This window comes from Melanerpes formicivorus, unplaced genomic scaffold (assembly GCF_026170545.1).
Source record: "Melanerpes formicivorus ecotype bairdi unplaced genomic scaffold, bMelFor1.0.p_v2 SCAF_36, whole genome shotgun sequence".
In the NCBI taxonomy this organism is placed as follows: Eukaryota; Metazoa; Chordata; class Aves; order Piciformes; family Picidae; genus Melanerpes; species Melanerpes formicivorus.
The window spans coordinates 1,243,842-1,268,375 of NW_027142388.1; the positions used below are offsets into that span (position 1 = coordinate 1,243,842).

General features: G+C 49.9%; 1 protein-coding gene across 8 annotated transcripts in view; it reads left to right on the top strand.

Annotated features, from left to right (window-relative positions):
- The window catches only part of DEPDC5 (DEP domain containing 5, GATOR1 subcomplex subunit), a 48,185-nt gene extending 24,082 nt beyond the window's left edge, over positions 1–24,103 (top strand). For 2 of the 8 annotated variants that reach the window (XM_068157217.1, XM_068157218.1), the window contains exons 25-43: positions 950–1,015; positions 2,287–2,470; positions 3,552–3,712; positions 4,683–4,800; positions 4,933–5,100; positions 5,893–6,112; positions 6,921–7,054; positions 7,814–7,922; positions 10,602–10,664; positions 12,202–12,353; positions 13,105–13,182; positions 13,594–13,726; positions 14,560–14,668; positions 14,984–15,208; positions 18,954–19,123; positions 20,034–20,205; positions 21,293–21,353; positions 22,376–22,458; positions 23,317–24,103. In XM_068157217.1, coding sequence (XP_068013318.1) covers positions 950–1,015; positions 2,287–2,470; positions 3,552–3,712; positions 4,683–4,800; positions 4,933–5,100; positions 5,893–6,112; positions 6,921–7,054; positions 7,814–7,922; positions 10,602–10,664; positions 12,202–12,353; positions 13,105–13,182; positions 13,594–13,726; positions 14,560–14,668; positions 14,984–15,208; positions 18,954–19,123; positions 20,034–20,205; positions 21,293–21,353; positions 22,376–22,458; positions 23,317–23,612 — 2,702 coding nt within the window. In that variant the 3' untranslated portion in view covers positions 23,613–24,103. The remainder of the gene's footprint in view (positions 1–949; positions 1,016–2,286; positions 2,471–3,551; positions 3,713–4,682; positions 4,801–4,932; positions 5,101–5,892; positions 6,113–6,920; positions 7,055–7,813; positions 7,923–10,601; positions 10,665–12,201; positions 12,354–13,104; positions 13,183–13,593; positions 13,727–14,559; positions 14,669–14,983; positions 15,209–18,953; positions 19,124–20,033; positions 20,206–21,292; positions 21,354–22,375; positions 22,459–23,316) is intronic. The other 6 variants (XM_068157219.1, XM_068157222.1, XM_068157224.1 and 3 more) reach the window with 4 other exon arrangements.
- The last annotated feature ends 431 nt before the right edge of the window (positions 24,104–24,534 follow it).

The window sequence follows — 24,534 nt, forward strand, 5'->3', positions numbered from 1 at the left end:
TAGTGCTCCCTGAGCTGTAGTTTTTGTGCCTGTTTTCCACATTAATAGGCAGCCTACAACAAATCCATTGGACAGTGAGAAGGATCATAGTGTCTGCAGGCCTCATCACAGCGAAACAGAAATGTTCAGGAGCCATAAATCCCTTATCAGCCTTTATTCAGGCTAAAATAAACAGAGTTTTGCTCCAGAGCTGATCATCCTGTCAACAGCTGTCATTTAAACTCCTTTCACAACAAACAAAAACTTCCTTACTATTTTTCCTAGTGAAGTATGGACCAGAGTGTGTCCTCCAGGTTGGAAGTTGCTGCCTTCCCAGGACATGGTAGTTTGAAACAGTCTGTAATTTATATATTGGAGCTACTTAGGTGCACTAAGGGCTTTAGTAATGCTTTCCAAACTTTTAGGCTGTCAAGGAATAAAAAGGTTGCTTGTTTGTGCTGAATCCAGAAGATCAGCTGCTTGTTTTGTTTCCTCTTGGCAGAGAGGTAAAATGTGTGCTGGTATTTTGTGCCTGAAGACTTTGGGATTGGAGTAAATCTGTACCGTGATTTTCAGAAGTTGCTTAGCCTCTTGGGGTCTTAGCTCATTAGAATTTGTATGTGGGTTCTCTTCTCCCATCACATGAAGGTCTGGTACCATTTCCTTTCTTGCTGCTCTGAGTTTTATGAAATTGTTCTTCTTAGCTTATCCCTCATTTGTAAATTGGAATAAAAAACCCAACACAAAAGATGCTGGGTTTGGGTACTGAATGTATTCAGAAGTGCTTAGCTGCTTTTCTCCACCCCCTTAGTTGTCTTTGTGTGTTTCTCTGCTGTGCAGAACCCTGAGTTCTTTCCAAGGAGACAAATGCTATGTTCTTAAAAACATGTGCATGCTTTGGGTTTGTTTGTGTGAAGTGGAAGTGAAGTGCATAACTGCTCCAAATGAAATACAGACTGCTTTCTTGTAGGGATGAACCTCAAAACTCAGAACAAGGAGTCCTTGGAAGATGCTGCCTCTAACTCTCCAGATCCAAGTAAGCAGGAGGAAGTTTTGGAAAAGAGCTTGGCAAGGTGGGAGGATGTGGGGGGGGAAAGGGCCTATACCTATACAGAGGCATCAGGAGGTGGCAGGCAAGAACCCAAGGAGCCTGCTTGGCCTTTGGCAGTCGTTTATTTTCCCTGCAGTCATTTGCAGGATCTTTCAGGGCTGTGTCTCACTGTGAGTGCAGTTCTGTGCCTCTGAAGAATACATGAGACTGGTTGTTGCACTACAGCTGAAGTTCTGCCCTTACCACATGCTCTTCTGCAAACAGCTGAAGCTGCCTCTTAGTATGAGAGCTTGGTAGCAGTTAAGTGGAGCAGGAGTGCAGTCAGCTGCTGGCTTTGGGGCTGTTTGCTGAAAAATGTCTGGATCCAATGCAAAGCAAGTGTGGACTGCTTAAGAAAACTTTTGGTAGCAGTCTGTCCTGTGTGCAGGGCTCCTGCCATGAGTGTGAAGATCTCTCGAGTAGAGTAATTTGGTCTGTCAGATCTTTATGAGGAGAAGTTAAGAGCTGGTGGTTGGCCAAGTACCTTGGCACAGGTGGTTTGAGGCAGGGTAGAAGGCAGTGCAGTAGTGCACTGAGGATTTGATGTCAGTTAGTTAGATTTTGCTTCTTAATGTCTACTTTTAAATCCAGACTGCAGCATATCTCTAAGAAAGGGTGTGAGGAAGGATTGCTTTCCAATTATTTTCTGGTCTCCCCACACCTCTGGGTCTGTCCTCTGTTCTGATAACTGTGGGAATATTCCCTTCTCTGCTGTTGTACTGTTCCAGAAAGAGGCTGCTCTACTGTTCTTGCTCTCCACATCCCCAGCTCCTCCTGCAGTTATCTAGGATGCAAAGCTGGTCTGATTTTCTTGTTCAGACTTGGAATGTTGTTCTGTTTTGTTAATCATCAATAACTGCACCTGACTTGCTGTAGTTCTGGAGAAGCAGTGGCTGTGTCAGCTCTAGCTCTCTGTCAGCAGAGAATTAAATGCATTAACTTGGAATGCCTTTTGCATGTGGGATTGATTCAGCATGTGCATTGCATTGTTTAACAGACTCTGTCTCTTTCTCTCCCTCCCTTCTTCCCCTCCTGCTTTCCTTTTCCCCTCCCATTCCACCCCCTTTTTGTCCCTGTTGCCTTTACACCAACTGTTTTTGTCCCTCATTCTTCCTAACCTTCGCCTTCACGCACTCCTCTCATCTGCCCTGCACCCTCTGTTTTGATGGTGGCCATGTACACCCCCTTGTGTGCCCCCCAATGACACAACGAGGCAGTTCTGACGCTGTCTGCTCCCCCCGTAGTGCCAGGCTTCTGTTGTACAGTTGGAGTGGACTGGAAGTCTCTCACGACTCCGGCGTGCCTCCCCCTCACCACCGACTACTTCCCCGACCGCCAGAGCCTGCAGAACGACTACACCGAGGGTTGCTATGACCTCCTTCCAGAAGCTGACATGGACAGGTTTGGCCAGCACCTCTCTAAAGTGGCTTGCAGTGAATCCAAGGGCTTCAGGTGCAGTTGGTGGAGGAGGAACGCTTTGGAGCCTGTACGAGAAGGATGAGCTGCTGAAGATGTCAGCAGCAGGATACTCAGTTTGCTCTTTGCACCTTTTTTGGTGTTGCCATCTGCCAGCATCGTGTTCTGTAGCCTTTAGAAAGTGCTTGTCTGCAAATGTTTACATCTCTTTTCTTGTTTTCTTTCAATCAAGAAGTCAGCCTCAAGCTAGCACCTTTGTTATTCTGTCAAGTGTTTTGGAACCAGTAACCCAGCAGGCACACAGTGCCCACCATCCTTGTTCTCACTTCCAGGGGGAACTTCAAAGAGTCTTGGTGGCAAGTAGTGTTAGTGGGATAAACAGACCTCCTCAGCTTGTCTTGGAGATCTCTGGTAACCATTATTTAACAGGATTGGTTTGCTGGGTTGTTTTTTCTTGCTGAAGCTGTCTCATCTCTTTAAACATCTTTTCAAGCTTTGCCCAGCTTGTAAGACATCAGAAAGGTCTGTTCATATTGCTGCTTTGTGGGAGCAAACCAAAAACGTTGGTCAGGGTGATTGAAACATGTGGGAAGTAGCAGGATGAGTGAAGAAATACCTAAAAGAAATGTCAAATGCCCCCTTAGAGCAGGAAGATGAAGCTCAGAGAATAGGTGGTTGGAATAAGATGCCGTAGTGATGTGTCTTAAATCTCCCTCTGCTCTAGACTTGCTGGTGTGGCAGAGGGAGAGGCATTGCCTGCACACCTGCAGCTCTGGGCTCTGCTGAACACTTAGACACTGCTCTGGGATTCTCTGCAAAGTGCTGTAACAGCACTCATTGGTGAATGTATGGGAAGTTTACCAGCTGTTGTAAGCAAATCTGTGCTTTCCAAGGCAGCTGATCCTCAGCTGTTCTAGGCAGAAGGGACCTGCTTTGCTGTCCTGTTCTGCAGGCAGAATGCTCCACGTGCCCAGAGCAGGCAGAGATCCTCAGCTGGGAGGTGCAGAGCTAAGAATAGGTGTGTGGTCAGCTTCCTTACTCTAGTCCCCTTAACCTCTGTGTTCAGGAGAGATGAGGAAGGAGTGCAGATGACAGCCCAGCAGGTGTTTGAGGAGTTCATTTGCCAGCGGCTCATGCAGGGCTATCAGATCATTGTGCAGCCCAAGCCGCAGAAGCCAGCCACAGCCGTGCCGCCCCCACTCAGCAGCAGTCCCCTCTACAGCCGAGGTGAGTGACTCCCTGCTGACCACCCAGCCTTGTCTGTCTCTCCTTCTGCCACTCCCTCTCACCCCCATGGATGAGGACCAGATGCTCAGTGAAGCCCTTTTGTGATTGTCTTTCTTTGCTGGGAGAGTCTGAGCTGGGGCAGCACAAAGAGCTCAGGGCACTGTGAGGGGACAGGTGCAGGATTGTTGAGCTGTAATAAGAAGCTGGCCTCATACTAAGGAAGGTGAACCCAGTTGAAATACGGCTTGAGCGCCATTTGAGGACTGCATCTGAAACACAGTTCACATGCTGCCTGCAGGGCAGGCACATCTCTAGATATAAGGCTCCCAAATGTGTGTGTCTGAAGTAGTTTCCTAACTCTGAACTGGCTGTGAAGGTCCCAGGTAGACAGGCACAGCTTCATTGTCCTGAAACCATGAGTCAGCTAAACCTAATGAAAGCCCAGAGGACTGGAGTGGGTTCAGAGGGTATCATTTGCCCCTGAGAGAATCTGACCTTCTGCTTGTCTTCTGAGTTCATCTCTGGATCTGCAGTGTGACACTGTTCACAGAGCAGGGCATGCACACAAATAGAATGTGGTTTGGGAGTGAGCAAGCAAGGCTTCCTTTGGTAAAGTCCTGAGCCTGAGTGGTTAGTTCCAGGAGTGGAGGGAGGAAACAAAAGTGGAGCCCAACTTTACCATCATACCTGGCAGTTTATCACCACTTGCTATCATCAGTTCTCTAGTTGTCCTCACTGGAGGTCTGTGTTGGTAGTGTGTAAATTCTTCTTTGCTTGTGATACTGGCAAACCCTAACTGTCAGAACAAATCCCTCATTGTCCCTATGTTCCTTTAAAATGTGCCCTGAAAAGATGCCTTGAAGTTTCCTTGTGTTCAGAAGCCCAGTTCTAGAGTCTCTCTCTAGGTGCAGTTTGCTGGCAGAGCTGTAGTTGCAGTAGCTGAAGGGAGTGTCTTGCTTCTTACTGTTAGGTCTTGTGTCAAGAAACCGTCCCGAGGAAGAAGATCAGTACTGGCTGAGCATGGGCAGGACCTTCCACAAAGTGGCACTGAAAGACAAAATCATCACTGTGACTCGATACCTGCCCAAGTGAGTCCCTCTGGCTCTTCCAGCTGCTCCTGCTTGCATGGAAGGACACAACTGTGGGGCCTTCTTGCTCATTGGGAGAAGAAAGAGAAGCCCTGCTGCTGCTGAGATGAGTATTTCCATTTTCTCTTCTAGGTATCCATACGAATCTGCTCAGATAAATTACACTTACAGCTTATGCCCCTCACACTCTGACTCTGAATTTGTCTCTTGCTGGGTAGAGTTTTCCCATGAGAGACTAGAAGAGTACAAGTGGAATTACTTGGATCAGTATATCTGCTCTGCCGGCTCCGAGGATTTCAGGTGAGAGCTTCTTTTCCATCCAGACTGTTCCGTGTCCTAAATGCTTCTTTTTCCTTTTTGACCTAAAATTTCTTCAACAAGTTCAACCCACAAATGCTCAGCACTCCAGGGGGAGTAGCTGGCCTGCTTCCACTTGTGTGGTGCTAGCAGCTGTTGCCTTGGAGGAGTCTGACTGTTGCTGCTGCATTCTCTGGTCTTTGACATTAAGGCTTGATCACAAAGCTCAGCGTGGTTTTCTTCTGCTGCAAATGCAAAGAAGTGTGATGGCATTTTGTAACTCACAGATGCTTTTCTTGGCTCCTTCCAATTAGTTTTAATCTGCTGGAGGCTTGCTGGAGTCCTAGGCTTAGCTTGAATGTGGTCCTACTCCCAAATTATGCAAAGTAGGGCTTGTCAGCAGTGTGGAACATCTCCACCAGTCCCAATAGCCTTTTGATGGCTTCTCTCACCAAAATCAATCTGTCTTGGTTTCTTTTCAGGTCTCAGCCAAAATGTCTCCTACTAACAGGTGTACCTCTAAAATCCCTTTTTCTTCTCATTTTCACAGAAGCAGCCTGTCTCTTACAGATCAGAAGATGCTTCTCTGTGCTGCAGTTCCTCTGAAGACAGCCTTAGTTTCTCTTCACAGCAGTGGTTTAATGCTTCCCAGGGATGCTGGTGGCCACTCCTTTGCCTGTCTGGGAGATGTCCCTGCACTCCCTGCCGCCTGCAGCAGATGGTTGCAGGTTGCTGCTGCCAAACCTTTCACAGGAAGCTTTGCTGACCTCTGCCCTGTCTCCCCTGTGCCTGCAGTCTCATTGAATCCCTCAAGTTTTGGCGGACCCGCTTCCTGCTGCTGCCGGCCTGCATCAGCGCCACCAAGCGCATCGTGGAGGGGGAGGCGCACTGCGATGTGTACGGGGACAGGCCCCGCTCCGAGGAGGAGGAGTGGCAGCTGCTGGACGGCTTCATCCGCTTCGTGGAGGCCCTGAACCGCATCCGGCGGCGCCACCGCTCCGATCGGATGATCCGGGTGAGTCCCGGCTGCTGGCTGCCAGCTCAGCCTAGCAGAGACCCTGAGACAGCCCCAGGCAAGCTGAGGGGTGTCTGTGTGCAGGGATAGCCCTCACACAGGGCAGTGCTGGCTGCTGCACTCATTCTGGTTTCAGGTGCTGTGGCCTGGTTAACACCTTGCTGCTCCTGAACTAATTAAACTTGCCTGGAGTTAGTATCCAGTGCTTCCATGGCTGGAGCCAGAGCAGCTCACTCAGAAGCCAAGCTCTTCTGCAGAGCACAGCTGTGCCTTACCCTCTGGGTGCTGTTTTTGACCCCAGCTGGTCTTCTCTTACCACAAGCCTGCTGGTACCTCTTGGCAAATGTTGGTTGCTTGGGCTGTAGCTGTGGTTAGCTGGGACACATTACTGCACCTTCTGATGCAGGCAACTGGTAAGGAGGTATCTGAGAAGTGGTTAAGCTGCTACTTCTGGCTGGGTTGGTTGTGTGCTGCAGGCTTAGATGGGCTGTGCAAAGAGAACTCAGTGGGTGAATTGTTGGTGAAGGGTGGTTTCAAGAAGGTGACGAGAAAGCTGTTAGTGTGCATGAAAGTGCCTTGCAGTTCCCACACTGAGTGGGTTAGCTTCTGTCAGAGCCAATCCACCTTTTCCAGTGTAACAGCCAGCCACCCAGAACACTGGGCTGGGCTGTTTCTAGCGTCCCTGTGCTTTAACTGTCTTGTTGAAGTACACCTAATAAAGCCCTGCTGGTTGGTGGTGCTGTGTCAACTTCTCAGTTAAGCCTAGCTTGGCTAAGTGTGCCTTCATTTTTTTTCTATTCTCTGGTAGAAAGGGTCTGCCATGAAAGGGTTGCAGATTGCTGGTCCAATTCCCACCCACTCTCTGGAGCAGTCTGGGCCTCCCATTGGGAAGAAAGGAACCTCAGCACTCTCAGCTCTGCTGCAGATGGAAGCCAGTCAGAAGTGAGTCTCTGCAGTTAGGCTGTGTCTAGAGCTCTGGACCATCCTTGCTGTGTATTCCTCCTGGGCTGGCTAAAGCAGCTCTGGGAACCTTTGCCTTGAAAATGGGGTGTGGGATGATGTGTCTTCAGTGTCCTTGTGGCAGGGCTGGGGAAGTACTGGGCTTTGCAGGTACCAGAATAAATCCCAAAGGCTAGAAAGGAAGATGGAGACTAGAGAAGTGAATGTGCAGTCATTCAGAAGGAGCCTCACAGTCCCTTCACATCAGATTGGCAAATCACAAACAGATGTTCAGTGAGCTGGGACAGAAGGTCAAACAAGTGCGCCTTACCAGCTGAGTGGTCTCTGTATGAGCACTGGGCAACAAACAGAGCCTGCAGACAGCAGCCTGTTTGCACTGGAAACATCTGTTAAATACCTGTGAAACCTCTGAGATTCCTGTTCAGAACTGATCAGGAATGGTTCAGAGAAGCTCAGAGTCCTGCTGCCAGCTGTGTTGTGCACACAGTTCAGAGCTGTTGCAAAGCACATGAGCAGTGTCAGAGGTTTTGCAGTGGAAGGTGGTGAGGCAGCTGCCCCACAGGGCTGGGCAGGGTCACAGGGCTGTGTTGTACTTGCAGAACTTGGGCTGCGCTCTGTGCTTCACAGTGTGGGAGAGCAAAGGTCTCAGAATAGAGCAGTAGCCCTCTGCAACGTTTGCCTCGGGGTAGAAGCTGATAGTGAGTGCCTGAGCCAACCCTGAGTTCCTTCCTTCTGCTGTAGGAGCCTGGGGGAGCAGCAGGCAGCGCTGCTGTCTGGGAAGAGCAGCGGGCAGCCCTCGGAGAGCGGGAGCATTGCCATCACCCCCACCTACGTGGACAGCCCACGCAAGGTAAAGGCTTGCTGCTGCTTCTGCAGCTGCTCTTGTCACAGAACCACTGCCCAGATAACAGAAGGGTACTTCTTGGGCACATGGCTACATTATCCCACAGCTTTCTCTCTAACCCAGCAAGGACTGGTCCTGTACCAGGGGTGCCCTTAAGCCTTTGTGTACAAGGGCATAAGAAGAGGTTGGGGCACAACCACCCTTCAGTTCTTCAGCAGGGTAAGATGGAATCCCTGGGATGCCATCTCAGTAGGCTTTGCTAATTTCAGTGCTGTTTGGGAATCAGCCCATTTCCTTTTCCAGTGGCACATTCCATTGCAGTCAGGCTTTGAGTTTTAGATTTAGCAGCACAGTGCTGTCTGCACCTATCTGAAGGCTGTCTCTGAGAGCAAACTCCAGCTCTACCCATGGCTGTCTGAAGCTTCAGGGGAATTTGAACAGCAGGAACTCCAGTCACTTGCATCTGCTGAGAGGAGAGGATGTGTTAGTGAGTAGTGATTTAGATGCCATTCCTGGCTCTTCTCCAGGCTGAAGAAAAATGTTTTCCTGGAGTTCTCCTCAGACACTTGAAGGCTGTGCTATGACTGCTGTCCCTCAGCCTTCTTGGCCGTTGCCCTGTGAGTGCCAGAGAGCAGAAACTCCACTCGAAGTTTAGCAAGCAATCTTTCATTGTTTTTGTATATGAAGAGTGAAGATCTTGCAGCAAAAGTGGCAAGGAACTGAATGGAGATACATCACTGAAGTGTGACCTGCCTTTGAGTCCAATAGCTGAAATACTGCAAGGAAAAGTCCTTAGATTCCCCACTATCAATTTACCCATCTTTTAGCATCTTGTGTTTCAACATCCACCCTTCTCTGCCACCAGAGACACGTCTGGTTTTGTTCTGGAAACCTGGACATTTCTGGCTGGAGTGACAGAGTAACTGCAGGCATCTCACTGGAGCAGGCCCTGCTAGGCTTGGAAGAAGCAGATGCAGCAAGTGAACTGAGACATGTTTTGAAGCTTTCAGGTCGTGATTCAAGCTTTGCATTCTCCTCTTCAACCAGTTTGGGAACTGAATACAGCAGCTGTAAACATCTCTTTCTACCAGTGGTGTGAATATCTCCTTCTAGCAGTGAAGGTGGTGAAAATTCCATGGAGGACACAGAGGAACGTTGTGTCAGGTTTGCCTCACAGCAGAGCCAAGAAGGCCAAACTGACTTCCTTAGCTGTGACACCTCATGGGAAACAAAGTAGCAGCCTCTGTGCTCTCAGCAAATGCTAATAAGCAACAATCTGGTGTAACTTTAACTGTATTCAAAAGCCTCTCTTGGAGGGCTGTCTGGGGAGTCGGAAAGACTGATGGAGTTGAAAGCCTTTCACACTCCAGTAGTAAACACTCCTATAAATATTTACAGATAGGGAACTGGGAGAGAAGCACTTGGGCTCTCCAAACCGAGGGCTCATGCTTGTTGGTGAGGTGCTGGTGAGCAGGTAGTCCTTATCAGGCAATTGGGACCTCACTTCGAAACATCAACAAGTGTGTGCCTCATGTTTCCAGGGCAACACCACCCCTTAGGGCTCACCTAAAGCATGAGGATGGCTGCTGGCTGGCTGGGGACTTGCAGCTAGAGTACTGAGCAGTTGTCACAGCCAGGTGTTGTTCTGGGGCATGATTCCATGCTGGAGTTAATCCAAACCAAAAGTGAGCCACTGACTTGACCTTTGCTCTGTGCCAGGGTGGAACTGAGAAGTCACTTCAGTGCCCAGTTTGTGGGCAGTGCTGCAGGACTCTGACACAGTGAGACATGATCTGTTTGGGAAGTCTTTGCCCAGGTAGATGCAGGGTGCTTGGCTCTGTCTGCACCCTGTGAGTTGCCAGCCACATAACCCCAGTGCTGCTTCTTTCCAGAAAGTGTTTTAATGCCATGTGGCAGGGGATGCATCACCTTCACTGCAGGCTAGACAAACTAATTTGCCTAGGGAGCAGAGTAAAGAATTGCAAATAGGGAGTGAAAATCAAGCTGGATTCCACTGCATTGTCTCCTGTGACAAGAGAATGTTGACACATCTGTGCCTAGCAGCTGGAGATAACTCACCCAGGGTTTGCAGGCAGGCAGGGAGCACAGCACAGACAGTGTCTGCTGCATCTTGCATGAACCATTGAACTCAGCGTTGAAAAGATCTTGGTGATGAATTCTTCTTGCCTTTCCTTTGCACCATAGCAGACCTACCCTTGAAAGGAAGAGTGTGAAGAGAACTGTTTTGCTCTCCCTTTGTGTGCTGGTAACTGGCAGAGCAGTGGAGCTGTTGTCCCTTGGGTGTTTGGCCTTGCATGTGCACTGCTGCAGCTTTCTGGAGCACTGTTCAGCGCTGCCTTTGGGATGGAAAGCCAGCATCCCTCAGGGCTTTCTGCTGTGCAGTGTGGAGGGCAGGCTGTAGTCCCAGCTGGCTCTTGGTCAGTGTCATTTTCAAAACTCAGGAAAGCATCAGTGCTGAGGAGGATCCAGGGGGTGTGATGGAGGAGCTCCTGATGCTTTGCCTTCTGCTGCATCCGGTGGTCTGGGTCTGTTTGGGTTTGCATTCTCCTCATACTTTCTCTCTGTGGTCATTTCATACTTGCACAACCTTGTGTTTGCTTTTCTTCAACTCCTTGTTCCTGCTGCTGTTGCCATTAATGGGCCTGCTTCCGCTGATGCCTTCAGGATGGGGCCTTCTTTATGGATTTTGTTCGCAGCCCACGCACAGCCTCCACCTTCTACTCACAGGTTAGTTCTGAATGGGACCTTGGCATCTCTGGCTTTTGGACTGAGGTGGTGGAGAGCATTTGTTGCCCTCAACTTGCCACGTGGGGAACCTGTTTTTGCAGAGCTGTGCCTTGAGAGGCAGGTGTGTGCCAGCAGCAGGACAGAGTGGCTGCTGCTGGTGGCTGTTTCCCTCCACCACTCAGCGTCTGTAAAGTGCTTTGGATGTGCCCTGCCTCCCTGTCCTTTGCAGTGCTGTCCTGCTAGCTACTGAAGCTGCCTGGTTTGTGTTTCAGTAACTACTCATTTTCCATCTTCCCTTTGCTAAACCAACTGACAACAGCTTTACTCATCCTGTTCTTGGCTACATTGCTTCTGTGGTGTTTGACTGACAGGAGGCTCTGGGGAGATCCTAATCAAATTGTGTCCTTGGAGTCTTAAACAACTGAGGGCTGAAAACATTGGTGTCATCTTGGTCTGAAAGAGTCACCCTGACAGAAGCTGTTTGTACACTTAGCAGCAGTCAGGAGTGAGCAGTGACACAGTGTGTCCATGGAAGATGCTGCACTGAGCTGTGAGGAGGCTGTGGGAACTGGAGATGCCATGTCGGAGCATCTGCTGGTTTTTGCTGCCCAGAGAGAGACACCTGCCATTGCAGAGAGATCCTTGGAGACAGGAGCAGTGACTCTGATCTGGCTATCAGACCTGTGGCAGACTGGCAGCTCTCTGCTTTCAGCTGTGTTTGTGCTGTGGAGCCATCGTGGCACAGCAGCCCTTGTGTCTACAGCAGCCGGAGCTAGGGAGGTGCTCTGCTGGCGGAGTTCCTCCCGCACCTCTAGCTTTATGTAATGAGCCTTTCCCAACCATACATGTCAGTGACAGATGGCAGCTACAGCCTGTGCTGTGCTGGGGCTTCCAGCATTTCTGTTCTCTCTGAAATGATTTTCTGTTAGCGCTGTGAACTCCTCAGTCTACTGTGGGAACAGTGCAAGTGTTCCTGCGGGAGGAAAGGGTTCTGGTTGTCTAGGAGACATAGGTGTGGGTGGGTGCCAAGAGCCTCCTGGTGTAGTACCCTTGCAAAGGCAGGAGGATGAGCTGATTTTGTGCATTATGAAACCTGAACTCCCTGTGATACATTTGCATAGTTTTGTCTGAGACTTGGGGCTGGAGCTATTTTTTCTAACTGCTTACTACTTTCCTGTAGTGACTGAGTTTCCTGTTCTGTCTGTGGCATGTTTCTAATCCCAGTTATTCACTCCTGCTGGCAGAGGCAGGTTGGGGCTGCTGTGGCTGGTGTGCCAGCAGTTCCCTCAACACAGCTGGTTGCTGGGTGGGTGATCATCTGTCCTGGAGTCTGGATTCATGTTTGTCAATAGCTCTCAAGTGATGACAAGAGCAAGACTGTGTTTAGCCTTCCTGCATATGCTTGTGCTTGCCCTACAGTATTGCTTGTTGACTGCTAACTTGAGCTGAGGCACCGGTGATGTGTGGCAGGCGAGAAGATGGGAAATGGATTACAGCAGGAATTATATCAAGGTGTTGCTGTGCTTGCTCCTTGCAGGTCTCCATAGATCAGTCAGTTCCTGGAGCTTCAGATGGCAGCACATTGGTAACCACAGGGCAGTTACCTGACAGGGGGAACACCCAGCCCTTGGGAAGCTCCCAGAATGTGGCAGAGCAAGGCTATCCCACAGCTGGTGCTGCAGAGGGCAGGTAAGGGAAGCACAGCAGTGCTGCAGTGCAGCCCTCCTCACTTACATTGCCCTTTCTGGTGTTGAGGTAGGGACGCTTCAGCAGGACCCTGAGAACAAGATCTGCTGTGTCTGTCAGCACCAGGAGATGCTCATCACAAGGCCTCACTGCAGCACTTCCACGTGCAGCAGGAGTGGTAGTAAAATAAGCCTTGCACCCCAGTTTGCCAGAATTAAATGACACAAGGCCTGATTTCCCCACCCATATGAAGAGCTTCCTTCTTCAAGAAGTGAAGCCTGTTAGCAGAAACCCAGGCTTTGAATTGACATCTGTCTTCTGTCCTGTGGCAAAGGCACCCTGCAGGTGGCATTGGATCAGCCAGGCTGATGAAATCCAAGAAGTTCTAACCTGGAGGCAAGATGCTGGGGAGGAAGCAACCGTTACAAATAAGCTCCACTAGCACCTGTGTCCTGTAGTTGTATATTGCAGTAGAAACCCAAACCTGACCCAAAAGGGTCTGCTCCCAACTACACCCAAGCAGGACTGTATGTAACATAGTATGAACTGGGTCAGTGCAGCAAGCACCTGACAACCTCAGGGGGAAGAATATGGGTCTGATGCTTTCAGTTGTCCTTCTGGAGATGAAAAAGGAAATATATGTGGCAAAGTCATTGCTGGGATGAGAAGAGAGAGCATTTGCCTTAAGTGTATGTACGTGAACAAGTCTGGCAGCTCTTGGATTGTTTTGAACATGTTTCTGTTTGCTTCCCAGCTCCCAGCAGTGCTCAGCCAGCTCTCTAACTTCCTCCTCTACACTGATGGAGATTCTCGAAGCCATGAAGCACCCCACGTAAGTTTTTCATATCTGTGTTTGGGATCTGCCCAGGTGTTTGTGAGAGGACACAGGGCATGAAGTCACTCAAAGGAGAGCCCCATCTCAGCTGTAGAAGCTTGAGGCTTCCTTTTGTTGTTGAGTTGCAATCTCTCCAACAAGAAATTGTTGAGGGAATTGAGGTCTGAGCATTGCTGCAGAGAATTCCATTGTTAGAATCCCAGGATCTTGTCAAAATCTCTGTGGAACACTGTCAGTGGCAGCTCTTCCTCCTGTTATCAGAGGCTTGGGGTGTGTCACTGTGGGGGCACTGCATTTCTTGTCCTGGATCTTTATGCCCCTTTTTTGCCCAGCAGTGATTTTTGTCTTTGTACCCTGAAAGCTCTTGGAGGCAGTCTGTGCTAACTTGTGTGGCTTGCTGTGCTCCAGCACAGGGGTCCAGCTGCTCTCCGAACAGAAGGGCCTCGCTCCGTCCTGCTTCATCAGTGCAGAAGTGGTGCACTGGCTGGTGAACAATGTGGAAGGGGTGCAGACCCAGGCCATGGCCATTGACATCATGCAGGTAAGAGAGCTACTGTGGGTATAGGGAGGGCCAGGAACACCTCACTTGGAAGAAGGGATTCTTGTAGAGGAGAGCACATCAGTAATTTGTTTCTGCCACTGAAAACTCTGTTCAGCAGACTCTGAGCTGATGGATTCACAGAGCAGCAGCACATCCTTCACTAGTCATAGATGCTCATAGATGCTATTTTTTCCACTCCTGCATGCTGACAGTCATCTGCATGACCCCTGATGAGCTGGCAGCTACAAAGAACTCACTGTTGCATTAGAATTAGGAGGCACTGCAGTGTGATTTGATCCTGATTTTGGTTTTGATTTGCCTTCTGACCATCAGTTCCTGAAGCTGCAGTCAGGCCAGCACATGGCCTCTCCTTGCAGAGTGCTGAAGCATGCACACTATATGCAGAATACACTGCTGGTGTTCATGGCTTTTTTTTTTTCCCTTTCCTATCAAACTGTGTCAGGGGCAGAAGGTTGGAAATGTTTTGGACTTCATTCCTCTGCTGAGATCCCATCTCAATTAACAGAGAACCTAGAATGCTGACAGCCTCTTACCTCCCTATAAATCCATCTATAAAACCAGAGCAGGGGAAGGGAGGGAGGCAGGCATCTGCAGAAATGTCAAACACAGTTTCTCAGGGAGATAAGAGCTTACTACATTTACTACATATCAAGGCATCCTGCTGCTGCTGGTCTGGTTAGGCACAGAGCTGGGCGAAGGGGTGTCACAGAAAAGAAAATGATTCCCTAATGTTCTCTGGCAACCTTTTTTTTGTAAGTGGAAGAGTCACTGCTCCTTTTATTGTGTTTGCTGTGTTTTCTTCTTTTGTTCAGAAAATGCTGGAAGAGCAGCTCATTGTCCATGCATCCGGAGAAGCTTTGAGAACCTTTATTTATGGCTTTTATTTTTACAAGATTGTTGTGGACAAAGAAGCAGACCGAGGTCAGCACTGTGGTACCGCAAGACTTCCCTCACTCTCCCTTTGCACAGTCACTGCCTGTGCTTGGTTCTTGTGGCTGCTGCAGTAGAAAGGCATTTGGGGAGCAACCAAAGGTGGCTGCTCAAGGAAAGTCAAAGGAATTCAGCCTTTCTAGCTAAACAAAAGAAAAAACTAAGAGGGAAAAACCCAAATAAGGAATTGCGGCCAGCATAACCTAATGGTTTTCCTTCCTCTGTTTCAGGAAGAACTCCAGCTCTTTGTGATCTTGAACCCTGGTTCCTAACTGTGCTCTCTCCTTCCCCTTGCTTTTTGCACAGTGGGCATGCAGCAGCCTGCCATGTGGCACACAGCTGCCATGGACGACTTCTCTGCCTTCCAGAGGAAATGGTTTGAGGTGGCCTTTGTGGCAGAAGAGCTCCTGCACTCAGAGATCCCAGCCTTCTTCCTGCCCTGGCTGCCCAGCCGCCCAGCCTCCTATGCAAGTAGGCACAGTTCCTTTAGCCGCAGTTTCGGAGGACGGAGCCAGGCAGCTGCACTCTTAGGTAGATGCACAGCACAGGTGACAGCTGGGGAAGTCCAAGGGGATGGTTTGAAAGGGGAAGAGCAGCCAGCCAAGGGTATGATCTCACGTGGACCAGCAATCAAGCTGCAAATTTCATGCTGGCCTTACCTGTGTCTTGCACGTGGCCTTGTTCTCGTGTGCTGGGGGTGTGCTTCACTTGCTGTGCAAGCAGCTTTTGCTTCTGAGGCCTGGAATAGAGGAAAAGGTGTTCTTTAAATACTACTTCTTCCTCATCCTCCCCCCCTGCCATCTTCTGGAATCCAGAGAGGAAATACTGATTTGTCTCTTTGCAGATCCAGACTCTTCATCACAGGCAACCTCTAATGAGCATAAGGGAATAAGTTGAGAGCACAGCAGAGTAACCAAACTGCTCCAAGTGCTTCTTCATCTCAAAGACTGCAGTGAGATCCAGATGAGGCAGAAATTTTCTGTGATGTGCTGAAGGCTAATCTGGACCATGTATAGCCATATAGGATCCTTGTATTAAAGTCTGGGAAGCCCTGCTACCCATGATCCCTGCAGCATGGAAGCAGTGGGGTTTGTGTATGGAAGACACCATTAAAGTACCTGCAGCTCAGTCCTGTGGGGGTCTGACGCTGCCTGCCACCCACAGCCCGTGAAACACGCCAGCTGCACCACTCACTCTGCTGCTCTCAGCTTTCTGCTATGTTTCCAGGCCAGCCTGAGTCACTTCCTTTTGTTCCTCTTTCTCTGATTAAAATGACAAGAAAAATCTTGGCTATGGGTCTGCAACTTCAGATTTATGCAGATGCATCCAGTGAAGCCCTGCCAATTAAGGGTTAAAAAGAAAACGGTGCTGCTCTCCTGGGTTGTGTATTGGACCCTCTGGAAAGGAGTGACTTGCTGGTGGAGCATCTCTTAAAGCTGAAGTTGCCACAATCCTTGTGTATTTCTGACAGCTTTGTTTGAAGAGGAACAGCATCAGAAATGGGGAAGTGCTAAGGATAGGAAGTCTGAGCTAATGGTTAATTCCCTACAGCCAAAGTATGCCAGAGATTTCTCTCTGTCACACAACAGATGTGCTGCCCTGGCTGGCATCCAGCCTCCTTAGCTCAATGACCAGCCAGAGCTGATGCCTGAACAAAGACTGGCACGAGAGTATTGTGAGGGCTGGAGGCAAGGGGGCAAGATCCTCCTCCTGCTTTGTTTCTTACTCATTGTCCAGCCCAAGAAAACCACTTCACTTTCTGCTGTCTGCCCTCTTCCATGAGAGGCAAGACTGGGACTCAGCAGGCTTGCACCTGGGGAAGCAGACAAAGGAGAGGAGCTGTAGTGCCTCTCACCTTCAATGCTAGCAAGGAAAGGATTCCCCCAGCACATGTGTCTTGATGCTCCTGTGGCCTTCCTTTTACGCTTCCCTTGGAGTTCTGTCCATTCTGCTGTCTGACTGCCTTGCAGTCCTTTGATGGCTGGCAGATGTCCCCAGATTGCTCACATGCAGTCTGGTTATTCCAGGAGAAGCAGTTTCTCAGGGAAAAATCCCATGTGGAGCTTTTTCCCTACGCAGAGCCCGGTTTAATGGACATTTCTGTGCTGTCCCTCTCCTAACCTGTATTCCAAAAATACTTCATCAGTTCATCTGAGGCAAGGAGCTTTACTAAACCCAGATGACCTCTGGTCCACGTGACTTCATTTGTTCCTCTCTTGGCATTGATTTGGTTGTGGTTTTTATTTCTTCCCCTCCCCACCTTCCCTAATTGTCAGGCTGTGACACAAAATTGCATGCAAGACCTGGGAGCTCTGGAACAAGCTCCTTGTATCTCTAAAATCCTTATCCCTCCCAATTTCTCTATCACTTGCCCAGTGATTGTCCCCTTTCCCTTCCTAGTGGAAGCCTGACCTGTGATGTAGCTAATCTTGTCCCTTTTGATTTGTAGCAGTGCATGCACTAGCAATTGTAGTTGTGTATTTGTGGTCTGTGACTGGAGAATAACCTGCCTGCTCCTCTCCGCTGCTCTCAGTAAAGCATTAGTTAAATACTCAGTGGTACAAGCCAGTTGGGAAGCAGGTGAGTCCTCTTACAATCAGAACTACAGAAGCCAGAATTTATTCTGTTAAAATCTGAAGCTTCTGCAGTCACACAGCTGGGCCTTTCCTTTTGATGAGCTCACCTGGTTGGGCTACGTTGCTGTTGCTTTACTTGTGAGTTCCAGCTGCAGACAAGGTGGAGAGAGAAGCTCCAGCCCTAGCAGGGAGTCTGCACTGTCTGGCAAAAGGAAGAGTCCAAGGGAGCAGGGAGCTCATTCTTCACAGCCTGCTGGTGTGGGCACTGGACTGCGGTGTCATCGCTGACCTCTTAGCTAATGGCCGACAGCTTCCTGGCTGAGCTGCTTTGCTTCACAGCTTTGGGGGTGTTGCTTTCCAACACACTTTGGTGCACATATGGCACAAGCGTGTGGTTCCGGCCACGAGCGTTGCACTCTGTGCTATTCCACTGAAAAGAAGCCGAAGGAAAAGAAAAGGACCAGGTGTTGGTCTGTCTGGCAGTGCCAGACCAGCACAGGAACTGCAGAGGATACATTTCCCAAACAGAAATGGCTCTTATTTACAAAAAAACCCAGGATGATCTTTTTTCTCTTCCTGTCCCTGGGCTGCAGTCACAGCACTGTGAAGGAATTTCTCATAACCTTGACAACTGTCTCCTGCCAACTTGCAGTAGAAGGGAAGGTGGGAACCTTCCATCTCCCTTGAGGAAGAACTTGAACCATTTTTTAAAGTGCCATTAAGCCATTAAATTTTAAAGTCATTTAAAAGCTGATGGTATAAAAAGGGCCACATCTTCCTTAAGAAGTACGATCCATCCCTCATGCACACAGAGGGTTTGCAGTAGCAGTATTGCAGCCCTTTGGTCGGTGTCCAGCTCTAGCATTAGAGAAAAGACAATCATGTGTTTGCCTACAGAGAAGCTGAAAGTGGCAGCATGCTTTATAGCAGGACATTGGTCCCAGTCAGGAGGTCTGGATTCTACCCCTGCCTGCTGTGTGACACCAGCCAGATCACTTCCACTTTCTGTGCTTCCCTTCCTCTCTTGCCTATGTTGGATATTTTCTCTCACTGGGATGCTGGGGTGCAGGGCACAAAAGGAGCTGGATCTTGGGCACTATCCCAGCACCTACCACAAAGCACTAGGAGGTGTTGCAGTGGTAGCAAGGCTGCTGCATGAGCCTTGGCTAACTTCTCATGCTTGTACAAAAAGTGTTGGCTATGCAAGTTTTGTGGTGTGGGAATGTGGGACATTGGTACAGCCTTAAAGAAACAAGAACTTGAACTTCTAATCTCCTTCATCTGTGAGATTTGGCAGGGCCCCTGCCCTGTGTTAAAGCACCCTGCTGGGGTGCATGCAGAAATCCTACAGCAAATTTGCAGTGGCTTGGGTATGGAGGAGCTGCCAGCCGTATTTAATTATGCACTGTAGCTGCTGGACTCGGGTTCTGTCTCAGTCACAGCTCAAGTGGCTCCTGTCTGCCTGGGGAGGGAACTGTGTGGCACAGACCCCCGGTATGAGTAATTGCTCAGGGGGTTTGTCTTGTGATCTGGATGAGCAGCATCCCGGAAGTGTTCTGCTAGCCCAAAAACGTTTGGGGAGGAGTAGGAGGACAAACTAATTTCAAGTAGCTTGACTTGTCTCTTCTGTTCTCTTCATCCTGTCTCCTGCCCTCTCTCAACTGCATCTCTGAACCTGCCCCCGCATGGTGGCCATGCAGCTGCCACGGTGCCTGAGCAGCGGACGGTGACCCTGGACGTGGACGTGAACAACCGCACAGACCGGCTGGAGTGGTGTAGTTGTTACTACCATGGCAATTTCTCTTTCAGTGCTGCCTTTGAAATCAAGCTGCACTGGATGGCAGTGACTGCAGCTGTCCTCTTTGAGATGGTAAGAGATGATGTTCTGGGTGGCCACAGCAACACCCAGCTGGCCTCTGTGTCCCTGAGACCGCTGTGGACGCAGGTGGGAAGGATCGGGGTGGGGGCAGTGGCTGGACCTGCCCTTATCCCATAACTAATTCACTGATGGCTGCTGGCTTGGCTGCATCTGGGCATCGCTGCTTGTGCTGTCTGTGGACATGCTGGCTGCAGAGCAGTGCTCTGCTTCCAGAGGGATTCCTGCACAGTATCCAGAGATCAGTGTGGGTCTCAGGGTGGTAAATTTAAGCCCCTCTTAGGCAAATCTTAAGTCCTGAGCTGGACCTTTGGAAAAGAATCTGTTACCTTGCATTTCTTCTGTCCCCTTACCTGGGAGCTTGGAATCTCAGTGGAACTGCCTTTGTGACAGGGCTTTTCCAGGTAATATCTTCCTGTTCAGCTTTTATTTCTCATTTGCTGGATGGAATGGAAAATGCAAGTGCTTTGTGTCACTTCTCAAGGTTTAGGTTTTTATTTTCCGTTTTCCCTTTTGTAGCCTCTGCAAAACTCAAATCATTTACCACCGGGTTTTACCCCACCCTGCCAGAGAGCAGTAGGTGATTGTACTTTTATTTGAAATCTATAGCAGTTCCAGTAAAGCAGCAGTGCTTAGCCACTGATAAGTGGGCTGAATCAGTTCCTGACAAACGTCCTGGCTTAAAGTGCTTTCTGATGGATGTGGCACTTGAGAGAGGGAAGCCTGATGGCTTGCACTGCTTTGCTTGCAAGGACGCTGATGTGCTTGCCATGCAGAGGGAGCTGAGCCTGTAGAGAGTGGAGCAGTTCTGCTCTGTTCTCAGAGAGTGAACTGCTGCTCTGCACAGCAGGGTCCTCCTTCAGCTCCAGGTGTTGTGTGATTCACCACTGGAATCTTTCCTCAGGTCCAGGGTTGGCACCGCAAAGCCACATCCTGCGGGTTCTTGCTGGTGCCGGTCTTGGAAGGGCCCTTTGCCTTGCCCAGCTACTTATACGGAGACCCACTTCGAGCTCAGCTGTTCATCCCACTCAATGTCAGCTGCTTGTTGAAGGAGGGCAGCGAGCACTTGTTTGATGGTAAGAGATGGGAGCGCCACCCCTTGACACCTTTCTGTGCAGACAGGGCCCCTCCGGCCTGGCAGTGACGGGATGCGCCTCAGTCAGCAGAGGTGTGTTGGCTCCGTGCGGGGCCTGTCCTCGCTTTGCTGCAGCCACTCTCAGCAGGGTGTGCTGGGAGAAGCTGTGCTGGCAGGCTCATCAGCATGCAACAGTGGACAAAGTTGGCAGGCAGAAGTGGCAAGCACAGGAAGGGTGGTCTCCCCAGTGAGCTCTGTTGCCATAGTGCTGCATACCCTCGTAGAGCCTAGATCAAGCAGTCCAGTCTGACAGAGGCTGTAACGCAAGACTTTGTTTTGCTGCTATACCCTGCCCACAGCTGCTCTGCAATTGTATCCTGCATTTGTTTATTCTCCCCCTCAGTGAGATTAGGCTTTCAGGACTGCCATGCTCTTATTTTTTGTTGCCATGGTTACACTCAGGGTAAGAGTGTTTGCACATGTGATTAAGAGCTAGAAACTGCAGTCTCCTTTTCTGCAATGTGACCTCGCCCTTTTGAGTGATGCTGTTGTGGTAGGTCTCAGGTGGAAGCTCAGAGAACTCTGTCCCCTTGCAGAGAGAGGCAAAATTGCATTGTGAGAAGGGACAATTAGCAAAAGACTCTGTTTTAAAATAGTAAGGGTAGAGTAGGGTAGAGTTTTCTTTTTCCATTAGCCCTTGTCCAGGTGTGAATATAAAACTCTCAGTGACAAATCCCTGCACTGTGAGGCTGCCACAGTCCTGCGGCTCTGACCTAAGCATTTGCAGAGCACTCCGTGGTGCACAGTGGCAGCCCACTCTCTGTCCTTGCCCCCTCCCACACACCCCATTATGTTCCTCTCCTTCATCTCAAGAGACACAAATTCAGGGATGAATCTGCCACTGGAGTACAAGAGATGAGTCTCTAACAAGGCATTCAAGGGACAGCTGACAGAAAAAAATGTGACTGAAAGAAATTGCTTGAAAAAATGAAGTGCAGAGACATTTTCTGAGGTAAAACTGAGGTCCTGAAAACCAAAGAAAATGAAGTGGCTCTCCTAGGTAATTGTTACCTTTTTGGTTGTTGCAGGCTTTGAACCTGAAACATACTGGGACCGTATGCATCTCCTGCAGGAAGCAATAGCACGCAGGTATGTGCAGAGCAGCAGGGCAGAAGGGTTCCTGTCTCCCTGGATCATGCAGGATGAAGGCCTGTGCTGAACAGGCCCTCCTGAGCTGTGTGGGCTCTGCTGTCTGCCTCATCCAAGCCTGCCTGTGGATTATTTGGCTGCAAATACCTGGAGTGCCTGGAGCTGGTTCTGTGGGGGCAGGGGGCAGGTTGACTGTTGCAGCCTGTCACTCAATAGCAAATCCTGGCATCCTCCAGGGAGGAGATGGCCTTTGACAGGTGCCCTGCCATTCTGAACCTGATAGACTGACAATGATTTCTTTCTGAGAAGGGGCACTTATTTCATGTGGACTTAACAGTCGTGAACTGGATGACAACTAATGATTGACAGTAGGCAGGAGACTGGGATGTGAGCTGTACACAGGAGGCTGGGCTCAGATTCATCAGGAATTGTTGGAAGCTTTGGATACTATCTAGCCTTGCCCTTTTGTGTGCTTTAGCTGCCAGTTTGTTTCATGGTGTCGCTAGCAAGATATTTCTCATGGCAGAGAAACTGCCTTTTGTGATGAACTTGAGCCTCAAATGAGCTTCTGTTAGCTTAGAATGCAGAAGAGGAGTCAGTAAGTGTTCTACAAGCAGCAAGGAACTGTCAAGTGAGCTGCTGGAAGGTCTGCATGGAGTATTGAACCAGCTTGGAACACACCCAGAGAATGTCTCTCTTGACTATGCTCTTCCCTCACTTGTGTGCAGCTGCAGTGTTTGGTCAGTCTGCTCAGTGCCCTCCCAAGCTGAGCTGCTGGTGCTCTTGTTTCCAGCACAAGGCAGGACAGAGAGCAGTCTGCAGTCTGAAGCTCTTGCCCTGCACCTAGCAGTGGACAGAGAGGTGGAGAAGCTCAGGTCTCCTCAGCCCAAAAAAATAGGAGAGGCCTTGTGACAGTGAAAGGGTTTCCCTGGTACCCCTGCCTTAGGCTGAAGGAATCCTAGCTGCTGTGGCTCTCTTTATCTTTTTTTTTAATGATTATTCCTTGGCATTTGTTTATCCAGATTTGGATTTGTGCAAGATAAATACTCGGCCTCTGCCTTCAACTTCCCAGCTGAGAACAAGCCCCAGTACATCCATGTCACAGGTGAGCAAGATTTGGCAGGACTGGGGCAAGGAGGAGGAGGAAATTGGAAACTGAAGAATCATTCTCTGTGCAGTTTGTGTCTTGTGTCAGTGATGCTGGTCCTTATGATGTCCCTAGTTAGGTGACAGGCAGGTGATCAGCCAGCACAGACCAGAAAACTGGAGAGGCAGCAGGAAAAGCACGATGTCTTGCTGCTTGATCAACAGCAGGGGTTTGAAATCTGAGTTGTAGTATCTGTGAAACTTTCCAGGAGATGGAGGAAGGCAAGGGGGGAGGGGAAAGACAGAGCTTATTCAAGTGCAGTGTAACTAAATGTGTATGGAGAAGCTAGGAGGAGGGAAAACTGCTGGGACAAGCAGTGCTCTGTTCTCATGCTTAATGTCAGCTGCAGATGCACCTTGACCCATCCACACTGTGTGGGAGGCAGAAAAAGCATTTGGGATCCACTTGCTGCTGTTATTGTTGTAAGTGTCGGTGATCTGTCAGCAATTCTGAGCTCCATGCAGGATGTCTCACACTAAATTGCCTTCAGAGGGGTTGCTGAGACACAGAGAGAGCTTCTGGAAAGCTGCAGAAGAGCATGGAAACTGATGGAATGTTAGAAAGCTGGATCAGAGCCTACAGCTTTGCTTCACTCTCTTGTACCAAGAGCAGGGGCAGACCGAGCCTGCTCTCTCCAGGGCTGTAACATGCAGGAAGATGTAGTGAGTAAAAGCAGAGGAGGGCAAGTGCATCCCATTTCATCCTGCTAAAAGGCCATTAAATGAAACTCAGACCAGCTCAGAATTTAATGAGTCAGCTTCCAGTTGCAGGGACTTGGCTCTGCCTGAGACTTGAAGTCCTCTCTGTTTCCTCCAGGGACAGTGTTTTTGCAGCTGCCCTATTCCAAGCGGAAGTTTTCCTGCGGGCAGCAGCGCCGGCGGCGCAACTCCACCAGCTCCACCACCCAGAACGTGTTCTGCGAGGAGCGCGTGGGCTACAACTGGGCCTACAACACCATGCTGACCAAAACCTGGCGCTCCAGCGCCACTGGCGACGAGAGGTTTGCTGACCGCCTGCTGAAAGACTTCACAGACTTCTGCTGGAACAAGGACAGCCGCCTGCTCTCCTTCTGGACGGACTGTCTGGAGAAGATGCATGCTAGTGCTCCATGAAATAGGGTTGTAGCTCTTGGGGAGGCAGCTGGAAGCTTCACCTTGTGGCGAGGAAGCAGAGGTGAAGGGTGGCTGGAAAGGAAGCCTCTGTTGCGCTCATCCTGAGGCTCCAAGAGGACCTGATCGGTGTTGCTGTTGATATCCAAAAGAATTTGATTAAGTCCCTGGAAAAAGAATCCAAGCTCTTGGCTTGCCAATATCTATCACCTGATCTCAGCTTTGTTTCAAGTCACTGCAGTCCTCCATTGCCAAAACTTGGGTTAGAGCAGAGGTAAAGGAGGGTGAGCGGAGATGGTTTTCAAGGGCACAGTGAGATGGGAGCAGCTTTACTGACCTTGGAAGTGTGATCTGTTTGCATCTGCTGTGCCTGGCAGCAGCCTGCCTCTTTTCCTTCTGAGGTGCACCTAAGGTTGTGTCAATATGTAAGATAAAAGGTGAGGGACACTTGTTAAATTTCATACGTGTAAATAAGTAAAAATGCAGAAAATAAAGTGCCCTGATGTTTTGTTGTAACGCCAGGCAAGAGTGCAGAATCATTAAGGCTGGAAAAGACCTTCAAGATTGAGTCCAGCCATAACCCAACTACCCTGACTGCTGAACCCTGTCCTGAAGTGCCCAGGAGCTGCTCCCTGCAGCAGCAGCGTGCTGCCTCCTGCGCTGCTTGGCTGTGCCTCGGGCAGCTGCTATGCGAGCAGCAGCTTCCTCGGAGCAATCTGCGGGGGTGTGGGGGCAGCACTGCACCGCCCCCAAGCGCAAGGGCCGTGAGGCCAGCGCCGACTCCGCACCGGCCTTGCAGGGGCTGCGGGCAAGGGTGAGCCTGCGGGGCTCTGGCGGCCCCATGCTGCGCTCCAGCGCCGGGGAAGCGGGGCAGGACGGAGGGAGACCGGCCAGAGCCTGCGGGGCTCGGCGGAAGGAGTCGAGG